The 12,825-nt window shown below is 40.8% G+C and overlaps 1 protein-coding gene across 2 annotated transcripts in view; it reads right to left on the bottom strand.

Annotated features, from left to right (window-relative positions):
* Positions 1–707: 707 nt before the first annotated feature.
* The window catches only part of LOC311521097 (S-adenosylmethionine synthase-like), a 57,443-nt gene continuing 45,325 nt past the window's right edge, over positions 708–12,825 (bottom strand). For both annotated transcript variants that reach the window (XR_014711786.1, XM_084629219.1), the window contains one exon: positions 708–873. Coding sequence is in view for 1 of the 2 variants with exons in the window: in XM_084629219.1 (XP_084485345.1) it covers positions 730–873 (144 nt within the window). In the remaining variant the exon portion in view is untranslated. The remainder of the gene's footprint in view (positions 874–12,825) is intronic.

Raw genomic sequence — 12,825 nt, 5'->3', positions numbered from 1 at the left:
GTTAGAGCATAGCACTCAACTAGCTGTGTAAGCAAGCCCTGGATGTTTACACTGAAACACATACCAACTGTCACAAAAGTATACACACAAAGCTTTGACTCATGTTAAAGCAAACTTAAGTAAATGTTATCTCACAGCTAAGGCATATACAGATTATAATATGTAATATCCCATAATAGGTGAGCATTTTCACTAACTCACTTGGATAACTGCAGCAGAGACTAAGGGCAGGTCTTCACTACCCGCCGGATCGGTGTAGTGATCGATCTATCAGGGATCGATTTATCGCGTCTAGATGAGACGCGATAAATCGATCCCCGAACGCACTCCCCATCGACTCCGGAACTCCAGCTCGCGAGAAGTGGAAGTGGAGTCGACGGGGGAGTGGCAGCGGTCGACTCACTGCCATCCTTACGGCCAGGTAAGTCGACCTAAGATATGCCAACTTCAGCTATGCTATCTGCGTAGCTGAAGTTGCATATTTTAGGTGGACCCCCCCCCCCCGACCCAGTGTAGACCAGGGCTAAAGGTTGTAAGTCACTTGAGTCCTTTCTGAAGAAATAAATGAAGAGACACTAGGTTTCATATACGTGTATTTAAAATGTAAAGCCAGCATAAAAGTTACATTGCTTATAATTATCAGTACCTAGTTCAGTTATAAGAATGTCATTTATTAGATTTAAAAAAAATTCTTTTCCCCTCTGACAGTTTAGTGGTCATACCTGCTCATTAAAAAGATTCTCCATTACAAGAGACAGATTTGGAAAAGCCTAATACGCAAGCTTCTTTGGTATTTCCCATGTAAATTCTTCTCTTCCAAAGTGCCCATAATATGCAGTCTGTTGATATATTGGTTTCTTCAAATCCAGTTCCCTGCATAAAAAGTAACAGAAGTATTTTTTTAAGTCTACCACTGCAAGAGAAGATGCAAGTATATTAGTGTATCAAGATACTCTGATGCCCTCCCCAGACAAACAAGGGGAATGATTTTAACTGATAGTGCAAACTATAATCTCTCCTCCATTAAATCATCCAAATTTACAAAGGGAACAGCAGCCACAGAATGGATTCAGGGTCCATTTATAGCACCTGAAAACCAAGAGCAGAGTGCCTGAAAGTCTAACTATCAGACACAATATCAGTATGCAGCTAGTAGCAGAAACATTTGGATCACCTTGCTCAGCCACAATGTTCACAAAATGTGCCTATGGACTTGAAATGTTTTTCTCCTATGCCTGTGCAAGTCTGTGGAAGGACACTTTGTTCATTTTAAATGTAACATAGGGTATATTCAAATGTAGCCATAAGACAGTCAAAGCCAGATCATATCCTCATGTAGGAAACATCCCGGAAAGGACCCTATGAAGGACAGTACTTCCACACTAGTAAATCTAAACACTAAATACCAATTTTCACAATGAACATGGGTTCTGCCAGATGAATATTTTCCAAACCAGCTAGTTTTTGTCTACACTAGGCTTTAGACCTGATAACAGCCATCAGTGGATAGATGCCAGTGTAGCTGCAATGGTGCAAGACACTACCGTGACAGGCAAAGCAACTTTTTGCAGGGGTGGAGCTTAACCCTGTTTGCAACCAAGGTAAATTGCACTAATGCAAGTCTAGTGTAATGAGGGTTTACCGTGCCTACACTTGGGGTTTACAGCTACTGGAATGGTCAATCTCTGATTTAAAAATTTTATTAAAGCTAATGTTAAAAAAAATATACACTACATAGGTTGAGAAAAGAGTGTTTGTACATCTGGGTATAGTGCTTAGATTATCCACAAATATAAAGTTAGTTTTTTAAAAGTCATATGATACATATAGTACATAATCAGCAATAACCCAAATTAGGTGAATAGATTTAACAATACAGTTTAGATATTAGAATCCGAATACTCGTGTACATCACTCATGAAAAGCTGCACAGAGATTTGGTTGTAGAAAGTAAAGTATATATCAATGAGTGGAGGTTGTCCCTCAGTAATTGGGAATTAGGTTGGTTGTCCATTTAGAAAAATACAATCCATGAGGAAAGTATTTGTTACTTTCCTGACTGCGCTTCTCATTGGCACTCCAGCTCATCCCTCCCAGTATTGCGGATGTCCGGTGATGTGTTCTATGTAGATGTCCCTCAACCACCTGATGGCGTCCAACACCATAAGTTGCCGCATCAGCCGAGAGTAGCGTTGACCAATTCCGCATTCTCTCAGTACTCACTCATTACTGGGGTCCCATGCACCGAAGGCTCTGATGATCAGTGCATGTGTCTGGACCTGGTAACACTTAGCTCTCAAGGTTTCGGCCAGAGAGGCATATTTCTCTACACTGGACTTGTGTCCCAATATCAGCCAACGTCTGAATCAATATGGGCCATTACTGCATTTCTCTGTAATGTAAGTTTCATTGAATCCAGGCTCACTGTACTTGTTAATCTTTATTTGAAGGGTTTATGTTTAATATAGGAGATTTCTTACTCTACTGTTCTTAAGCTAATTTCCTCTTGAGCACCTTATTGTCCTGGCTATTGCCCAAGTCTTAAAAACTAAGGTAAAGTGGAACAAGTACCATGAGGATATACATTGATCTTCAAGCTGGAAAGAGGCTGTGTGGTCCAGAGCATGCAGGAGCCAATATCAGGACCACATACCATACCAGTACTTACGTTTGGACAAGACTATTTTAAAACAAGATGTACGGGCCTGATCCAAAGCTTACTGCAATCAATGGAAAAAATTCCTATTGACTCCAATACGCTTTGCATCAGACCCAATTTAGAAGATGCTAATACTTAAAAGGCCAAGTAAATGAGCAACAAAGCAGCAAGACTGTCAAAGGGTGGGGTTCCCTCAGCATGGATTCTTCATTGCAAACAGACCTCACACACTCCTGCATAGATTCAACATCATATGCGTTATTTACAATGTGCTATACAAGTGCTTGTCCCCCACAACATAAGGCTTTTACTTTCTCCTCACATACAGGGTGAGAAACAGGGAGAGATCTCATCTCTCTGAGATCATGGGTTAGCCTCAGGGGCGGCCCTAGACTAGCTACCAGCAACGAGATCTAGGCTGAGGTTTTTGGTAAACTGCAAAACATTTTGCCCCTTTTTTCCTTGTAATGTTTTTTTTTTTAACCAGAGGCTTAATTATTCGGTTTGTCTGTCCATCTGTCCACCCAATGTTTCTGAGATCAGATAAAACAGAGACATGAAATTTTCAGAATAGATTTGTACACAACAGCTAGATGATATTTCAGTCTGATTTCAAATAAAAATGCATTACAAATGTTAATTATAATTTTTATTATTACAAATCCAAAATCATCCATTACGCTATCCTGCTTTAACTGCCACTACCAACATACCCATTATAGAAAGATATAACAAAACTCTTCAATGAACTTTAACCTGTATTTACAAAACACTCCGAATAAAAAACACTCTATGCTCTTAAAACATGACTTTTCTCGCTTTAAGTTTTGAAAATTCAGTCACTAGTTCTTTTAGATCCAGTTTTCCAGCGATTTCATGCTCTACTGACACTGTGGCAAGTCCAACAAGTCTCTCTTGCACCATTGTTGAACGCAGATATGTTTTTATCAATTTTAACTTTGAGAAGCTACGTTCCCCACTAGCTATGCAAACTGGCAAAGTTAAAAGAATGTGTAGAGCTATAAAAATGTTTGGAAAACTGTCTGAGAGTTTATTTTCACAAACAAACTTCACAAAAAGAAAAGGAGTACTTGTGGCACCTTAGAGACTAACCAATGTACTCCTTTTCTTTTTGCGAATACAGACTATCACGGCTGTTACTCTGAAACCAAACAAACTTCAGTACTTCTTCAGGAGTGGAATGTTTCTTAAATCATCTTGGAAAAGCCTGAAGCTCACTACACAAAACTGTAGCATCAATGTCTTTTGAATTTTCATGAGTCAATGCCGACTCCAGTTTTAAACAAAATTCTCTTATCTGTTTTGCTGTTTTCTTTTGCAAGCTGTGGATATCATACAGAAAGCCAAATACTGACTCTAGCTGCTGCATCTGTTGAAATCTTTCATCAACCAAGTGAATAGCAGTATCAAGGACTGCAAAGTAGAAACTCACTTTGAACCTTTGTTTTGGGTTCTGAATTGGTGTGTCTCATCCTTCATACAAAAACTGCTGTTTCTTTTCCCGAATGCGAACTGGCTCTGGTTCAAACTCTGTCAGAAAGTCTATTTCTGCAGCAAGCTCGAGAGAATCTACCAGTGTTCTTTCAAACCCTTCATCACTTCTGAATTCCTCCAGAATATTTTTAGTTAGCTGCAGTTTTTGAATAGCAGAATGTATGTTCAAGTTCTTTTCCTGAAGCTGCTTACTAGTAAGGTTAATCTCGGAAAGGATATTATACCACAAAATCAGTGAAGTCACAAATTTGAACTTGGAAAGGCCATTTTCAAGAGCTACTGCATCTGGACATGCCGTATTGTCAGTTGATCTAGTAAAGGTAGTATCATCAGAAATTTCAGTTAGGGCATCATAAATGTTTCCAAGTTCATAGCAAAGGGGCTTCAAAGCATCAATGCAACTCTCCCATCTTATCTAAGTGGTTTCACAGTTAGAGAATTCATATGGCGAGTCAGAATCTCCCAATGGCATGTTGAGCCTGAGAAAAACACAAACACGTTGCACCAAGTCAAAGAAACTGCTTGCCTCCAAACAGCATGTAGCAGCATCATTGACAACCAAATTCAGAGAATGCACACTGCAAGGAACGAAAAAGGCCCTAGGATTGATTTCCATCATTCTCCTTTGCACACTATTGTCTTTACCCTTCATATTACTCCCATTATCATAGCCTTGGCTACATAAGTTTTCAACAGATAATGACATTGTTTCAAGCTCTTGTAGGATAGTTTGTCATAAATGCTCCAGTCGTCTCCTTCAGTGGTACAAAACCCAAAAAATGTTCCTTTATGAGCACTTAAACATTATCTTCATCTACAGACTTTTCCATATCCACAAAACGAATGATCATCATCATTTGTTCAACATGACTCACATCTGGTGTACAGTCCAGTATTATTGAAAAGTATTTTGCAGAATGGACAGTTTCTAAAATTTTCTTTTTAATGGCATTTGCTAGGATTTGAATCAGTTCATTCTGCATATTTTTTCCTGAGTAAAGAACCTGTGTTTCATGATCAGTTATTTTACATAGAAAGAAAAGGAGTACTTGTGGCATCTTAGAGACTAACAAATTTATTTGAGGATAAGCTTTCATGAGCTACAGCTCACTTCATCGGATGGCATAAGCTTTTGTGAGCTACATCGGATGCATCCAATTAAGTGAGCTGTAGCTCACGAAAGCTTATGCTCAAATAAATTTGTTAGTCTCTAAGGTGCCACAAGTACTCCTTTTCTTTTTGCGGACACAGAGTAACAAGGCTGCTACTCTGAAACCTATTTTACATAGATGTTCCTTCATGACTGGATCAAACAAAGCTAGGTATTCAACAAATTTTAAAAAGTTTTCATAACCTGGAGTGTATAATTTTTTATTTCTGCTGCAGAATGCTAAATTTTGCCCACCAAGAACTCTCACTAAAGGAATAAGATGCTCTAATATTTGTTGCCAATATTCTTCTTTTTCCTTGACACACGTAAATTTTCTTCATCGATAGTTTTTCCTTTTTGCAATCATAATTCAAGTTCTTTCCAATTTTGAAAACATTCCAAATGTTCTGTACTTCTTTCATGTGAAGAGAGAATTGAAGATATGTTTTTCCAGTCCTTCAAACCATTTTCAATAAGTGATGTACCAATTGCTTGATTTCTAAACAACTTGCAGCAAAAGCAAAACAGAGTCCTTCAACACTGAATATTGTAACCAGTTTTAATTAATTTCTTCCCCATTAATGAGTTTCCTCTTGTAACGCTGAGCAGAGAATTTTCTTTGATTTCCATCCTTAGGGAAGGGAAATTCATGAACTTGTTTGGGTCCATGTTCCATGAGAATTTGCCGCACACTGTCATCACATTTGGGCCATGAACCTGGGTCCCCATACTGTAACTTGTTTGTAACTTCCTTATCCTTTCTTCCTTCTACTTCATTTACTTCAATTTCTGCATGTCTCTCTGAAGGTGAATACATTTTCTCCACTTCCATATCAGTCTGATGCTGTGAGTTGCCTTCATATAGAAGTAAGTTTCCACCATCTTGAGTTTGCAAACTGCTTTTTTGTGGATGTGAGCTACCCTCATCTCGAAGTAATATACCTTCATCTTGATATTCCAAACTGCTTCCATGCGGATGTGAGCTAATCTCCTCCCCAAGTAAAATTCCTTCATCTGGATGCTGTGAACTGCTTCCATCTTTATTTGGATTAAAGAGAAGATATTTCAGGAAGAATCCCTGCTGTTTTGCTTGGTCCTTTTCCTTCTCAGCCTTTTGTTTACAATACTCAGCTCCTGAGGGTTTTCTTTTTCCTCTTTCTGCCATTGGACATTTGAATATTGTTATGTACTGTGCTCCTGACTGCAAGCATTATAGCTGATGGCTGACACACCACATGGTTGGTGACTTAAACCACATTGCAGCCATCCCAACACATCTTTTCGCTGCTTAAAGGTTCAATGATTAGTAACATACACTCACTTACCTATTAAAACAATTAGTTACAGTTTTTACATGGAAACAAAATGACCTTTTTCAATGTTATTACCTGACACCAGTTGTTTGGAAAGTAATCCCCTTCCTCACGCTTACCCGCTTGGAGTATGACGTCATCACTTTCGTAGTCTATTAAGCGTTAACACTGTTACTTTTCTTTTATGGACCTTATTTATTACGTGAACCAGTTATAACAAAGAAAAGTTCATAATTATACAGTCCGATAATAATACTAAGGTTTAATAACACTTAAAGATACTCACATTTTGGATTTATAATGCTGAAAGACGTTATTCTTTATTCTTTGGCACCAAGAAACATAATTTACCAAAGTATTCGGTTGATTCTTAACCATCTAGCTGCGACATGTGTTAAAATGACCTTTTGACATGTATCAACTTGCGATATCTCCACTCTACATGAATTTCTGGCTATGAGACCTTGATGTATATTCAAATGAGGTGTCACTAGCATTGCAGCTTTTGCCACTGGTGGATGTGTTTCATTGTGGCTGAGTTATTGCTTATCAAAATTGCGGAGTGGGTCATCTTGACCCTATGTCGCAAATTGAAAAAAATTAGCTAAAATGTTATTTATTTTTGCAGTAAATAAAAGTTTTGACATATTAATAAATTCTCAGAAATGTAGAGAAATGAATTATAATTCATATTCCCTCTGTACATGCATGGGAATTGAAATAATGACACCTCCGTTATTTTATTTGTATTTTTTTCATCTTTTTCATTTTTTTCCTCGAATTTGGCGCCCCATTTAGCTTGGCACCTGAGGTGACTGCCTAGTTCGCCTATATGGACGGGCCACCCCTGCCTCCTCTGTCTCTTTTAACTATCCCCAGCTGATGAGCTGAATCATCTTGTTAGTTGTTTAATCATCCAGTCCTTAACCAATTATCTCCTTAGTTTGGCCCATGTGGGGACACTTGCCGAGCACACAGAGTGATGAATAAGCCTTAGGCTATTTACACCCTGTCACAAAGACTCCAAAACTTTTGGCTCCTAGTTGATTGGAACAAATCACCTGTGGTGCTCAAAACAGTGAAAATGGTTTGTGAGAAAGGGATTAATCTAGCGATATGTATTAAACCATGTTGCATTGGATGTTATTAAATGAACAAAAATCACTCACGTCAAGAGGGTCTGGGTGTCAAAATAATAAAAAGAATATAATAAGAAATCACTGAAGTCATCAGCTTATCAACAGCAAGAGTGAAAACGGCAAATAAGAATTTAGATTGTACTAGCAGATTGAGTCCAGTCTGTGAATACTGGTGACGATCACAGGAAGGATATTACTTTCCAGAGTACAGTATGTAATAAAGGTGTCAGCTTAGGCTTGAGTGTCAGTGATTTTTCCTCTCTTGTTATCCTACTGTTAATTGAATTGTCTTGTTAGACTGACCTCCCACTTGGTAAGGCAACTCCCATCTTTTCACGTGCTGTGTATTTATACCTGCTACTGTATTTGCCACTCCATGCACCTGATTAAGTGGGTTCTAGCCCACGAAAGCTTATGCCCAAATAAATGTGTTAGTCCCTAAGATGCCACAAGGACTCCTCATTGTTTTATCTTCAGAAAAGCTAGAAAATGCTGTCCTCTGAAACGTACTACGTAAGTGATGATCTTACTCAACAGATCTGCTCCCTCTGTGTATACAAAGTTAACAGCTGACTGAAGAGTAGTATAAGATTTAAAGATACTGGCAGAAAGTTTCTCCACATTTTGACATTTTAACTTGGGGAAAGAACATTTTTTATCTGATTATTTAAGGTACATAAATAACGTACATATTTAAGGTACATATTATTTAAGGTACATAAATAACATAGCTATGGCTACACTACAGAGCTTACAGCCGCACAGCTACATTGGTGGAGAACTCTCCTGTTGACTTAATTATTCTAGCCCCCATGAGCAGTAATAGCTAAGTAGTTGGCAGGAGAAGCTCTCCCATGGCGGCGGTGTAACTTATGTAGCTTGGACGCGTGGTTTATTCATACCCCTGAATGATACAACCTATACTGACTTAAGCTGTAGCGTGAACATAGCCTTACTACTTCTGTAATGCATCCAGGTTTTCCTCAGATGCAATATATATGAAACTCCACAATACTGTTTATAATCCCCATCAGACTAGAACCACATTAAGGGTGCTGGACTGAAGATGTACGTGAGCAATTAAAGCAATATTTTCAAAATTCTGAAAGGGATTCTTAAGTTTATATTAGCACTTTACAAAGATAAGGAGTTCAAAACTGAAAACTAGGAGTAGAGAGGCAATTCCCCATAACAATTCACATCACAGGCACTGGCTTCTAATTTTCCCCAGGGGCGCTCAACCCCCTTTCAGCCCCGAGCCCCACCCCCATTTCATCCCTTCCCCCAGCTGGTGCACCCACAGAGTCAGTGCCTATGATTCACATAAAGAGTCAAATGAATCAGTGACCAAAGGTAAGTATTAGGGTCAGACTGCACCCCTCCTCTGTGCAAGCAGGCAAGTGCTGGTCAGGGAGCACCTACCCCCTTCCCTTTCTGACCCCCTCCAGAGGTGAGGGGCCAAGCACAGTCTTTATGCTCCCCTGAGTGCCAGGACTGCATTGGGCTAGTGTCACTAGCCACGCCATGGTGGAAGCAGTGTAAAAAATGGAATAGAGCAGCTTCAATAGCTGCACAGGGTTTCTCCCCCACCCACAACTGCTGTTGATTGGGTGACACCTTCAATGGTTTTTATAGTTTCAGCCACAACTGGATTTTGGCTTAGGGCTTTAAGCCAAGTCCCTAATAGTTTTACACAATGTTGTGATTGTTTCCCTGTGTTTATTATGAGAGCATCTAACAACTAAGGGTAGGGGGCTTACCAAATTTGCAGCCATGAAAATCACATCACAGCCCATGAAATCTGGTCTCCCCTGTGAAATTTGATTTCTGGTCACCTAGATCTGAAGACAGAGCAGAGAGCAGCAGCTGCTGGTGGGGTGCCTAGCTCTGAAGGCAGCGGCACCAAGAACAGCAGGAGCACCACAGAAGTAAGGGCGGCAACAGCATACCATGCCATGCCTAGTTCTGTGCTGCTGCTGGCAGCAAAACTGCCTTCAGAGCTGGAAGCCCGGCCAGCAGCTGCCACCCAGTTCTGAAGGCAGCACTGCTGAGAGCAGCAGCATAGAATCAGGGTTGGAAGGGACCCCAGGAGGTCATCTAGTCCAACCTCCTGCTCAAAGCAGGACCAATCCCCAACTAAATCATCCCAGCCACGGCTTTGTCAAGCCTGACCTTAAAAATATCTAAGGAAGGAGATTCCACCACCTCCCTAGGTAACGCATTCCAGTGTTTCACCACCCTCCTAGTGAAAAAGTTTTTCCTACTATCCAACCTAAACCTCCCCCACTGCAACTTGAGACCATTACTCCTTGTTCTGTCATCAGCTACCACTGAGAACAATCTAGATCCATCCTCTTTGGAACCCTCTTTCAGGTAGTTGAAAGCAGCTATCAAATCCTCCCTCATTCTTCTCTTCCGCAGACTAAACAATCCCAGTTCCCTCAGCCTCTCCTCATAAATCATGTGTTCTAGTCCCCTAATCATTTTTGTTGCCCTCCGCTGGACACTTTCCAATTTTTCCACATCCTTGTAGTGTGGGGCCCAAAACTGGACACAGAACTCCAGATGAGGCCTCACCAATGTCAAATAGAGGGGAACGATCACGTCCCACAATCTGCTGGCAATGCCCCTACCTATACATCCCAAAATGCCATTGGCCGCCTTGGCAACAAGGGCACACTGTTGACTCATATCCAACTTCTCATCCACTGTGACCCCTAGGTCCTTTTCTGCAGAACTGCTGCCGAGCCATTCGGTCCCTAGTCTGTAGTGGTGCATTGGATTCTTCCGTCCTAAGTGCAGGACTCTGCACTTGTCCTTGTTGAACCTCATCAGATTTCTTTTGGCCCAATCCTCCAATTTGTCTAGGGCCCTCTGTATCCTATCCCTTCCCTCCAGTGTATCTACCTCTCCTCCCAGTTTAGTGTCATCTACAAACTTGCTGAGGGTGCAATCCACACCATCCTCCAGTTCATTTATGAAGATATTGAGCAAAACCGGCCCGAGGACTGACCCTTGGGGCACTCCACTTGATACCGGCTGCCAACTAGACATGGAGCCATTGATCACTACCCGTTGAGCCCGACAATCTAGCCAACTTTCTATCCACCTTATAGTCCATTCATCCAGCCCATACTTCTTTAACTTGCTGGCAAGAACACTGTGGGAGACCGTGTCAAAAGCTTTGCTAAAGTCAAGGAACAACACGTCCACCACTTTCCCATCATCCACAGAGCCATAGATGTAAAAGTGGCAATACCACGACACCCCTACAATAGGCTTGCGACTCCCTTTTGGGTTGGGGCCCCCACTTTGAGAAACGCTGCAGAGAAAGCACAGATTTTTTGTGGGTTGGTCACGGCATAAATAGCCGTGTTATCCATGAAATTTGCCATTTATGTCATGACCGACCCACAAAAAATGTGTTTTCTCTGCAATTTAATTAGACTCCTAAAACATGGGACTAGCTGGCTGCCTTTTAAACCAAGTTTAGTCAACTTCAAACAGGCGTTATAAGATTGCAGCACTATTATTAAGGTTGGCTCTTTGTTCCAGATCACTAGTTGGGTTTTCACCTCATTATCAAACCAAACACTTTCCTGAAATGGAGAAAATATTTACAGTAGCTGGCCCAAAACTCCACCTCTCCAGAAGTGGATGTTGACATGCTTGCTACAGCTCTTGATGGCTAGCAACAGCAAGTACTGGACTGCCACTTTCTGAAAAGGGCCAGATTCAGATGTATTCAACTTGAGTGAGGGTTATTTATTCCACAGACAATCTCACTGATTCAGTGGGATTATTTGTGAAGTAAGTATATCAGAAGCTGGACCATAGGTAGCAACACCTGTGGAAAGCTGCCTCAAAGGAAGAGAGTGCAGGGAGGCCTCATTATAGAGTAGTCCTTTGTAGAAGTGGGAGTCCTCAGATAAACTAGGGAGGTAGGAACAGTAGGTAACCCAGTGGCAGATGCTGTTAGGCAATCCTGTCTATGCCACAGAGGAACTGTACTGAAATTTAATTACACTTTGACATGCATACTACATTACCCTGGTCATGAGCCACAGTGAAATGCAGTGCACTGCCATGGTTATAATTAGGGCCCTACCAAATTTGCATCTGTGAAAAACGTGTCAAGAACCATGAAATCTGGTCTCTTCTGTGAAAGCTGGTCTTTTGTTCACTTTTACCCTATACAATAGGCATAAAAGTATACAAAAGTACACAGTGTTTCTCAAACTGGGGGTCCCGACCCAAAAGGTGGTCGCAAGCCTATTGTAGGGGGATTGCGGTATTGCCACCCTTACTTCTGCACTGCCTTCAGAGCTGAGCAGCCAGACAGTGGCGGCTGCTGGCCAGGCACCCAGCTCTGAAGGCAGCACTGCCGCTAGCAACAGTGCAGAAGTAAGGGCGGCATAGTATGAACACATCTGCAAAATCTGCTAGTTATGATGTGACCAACACATGAAAAATGTTTGATTTCTCCGTGATTTAAGTAGACCCCTACTTATAATCATGTGTAAGCGAAGATGTGTGGCCACAAATTGTACCAGAATTAAACAGCATTATCACCTTCTTACCAGCTTGGTAAAAATATGTGGTATAGACAAGTCTTATGGGCACGATGTTTTAAACCATTCTACAGGGAGGACCCAACTTGAGGACTGGTTTTAGGCTTCTGAGTGGAGCAGTTTGTGTAACGGGGAGGACACAAAGATGGCGCTAATGGGTATTTTAATGATTATAAATTATTTCAGAGTCAGGAGTATAGGAACCAAACACTTGAATTTAAATTGTTCAACTGTCTATTATACTAGAGTGAACTGTCAATGTGTGTAAGTTCTCCAATGGGAAATAAACCTTATAATGACTCCAAGGCTTAGATCAAAGTTTTTCTGCACAATTTCAAGAAGCTCTTCTTCTGATCTATCTGAAGTGCCATAGTGGAACACAGAAATGGCTAGAGGATGGCTCAGACCAATACAGTAAGACAGCTGTAGGATATACACATCAAACCAAGTTAGTAATTGCAGTTCATTTCAGCACCCT

The sequence above is a fragment of the Lepidochelys olivacea genome (assembly GCF_965140295.1).
Source record: "Lepidochelys olivacea isolate rLepOli2 genome assembly, chromosome: 5".
NCBI lineage: Eukaryota > Metazoa > Chordata > Testudines > Cheloniidae > Lepidochelys > Lepidochelys olivacea.
This window is presented reverse-complemented; position numbering and strand designations above follow the sequence as displayed.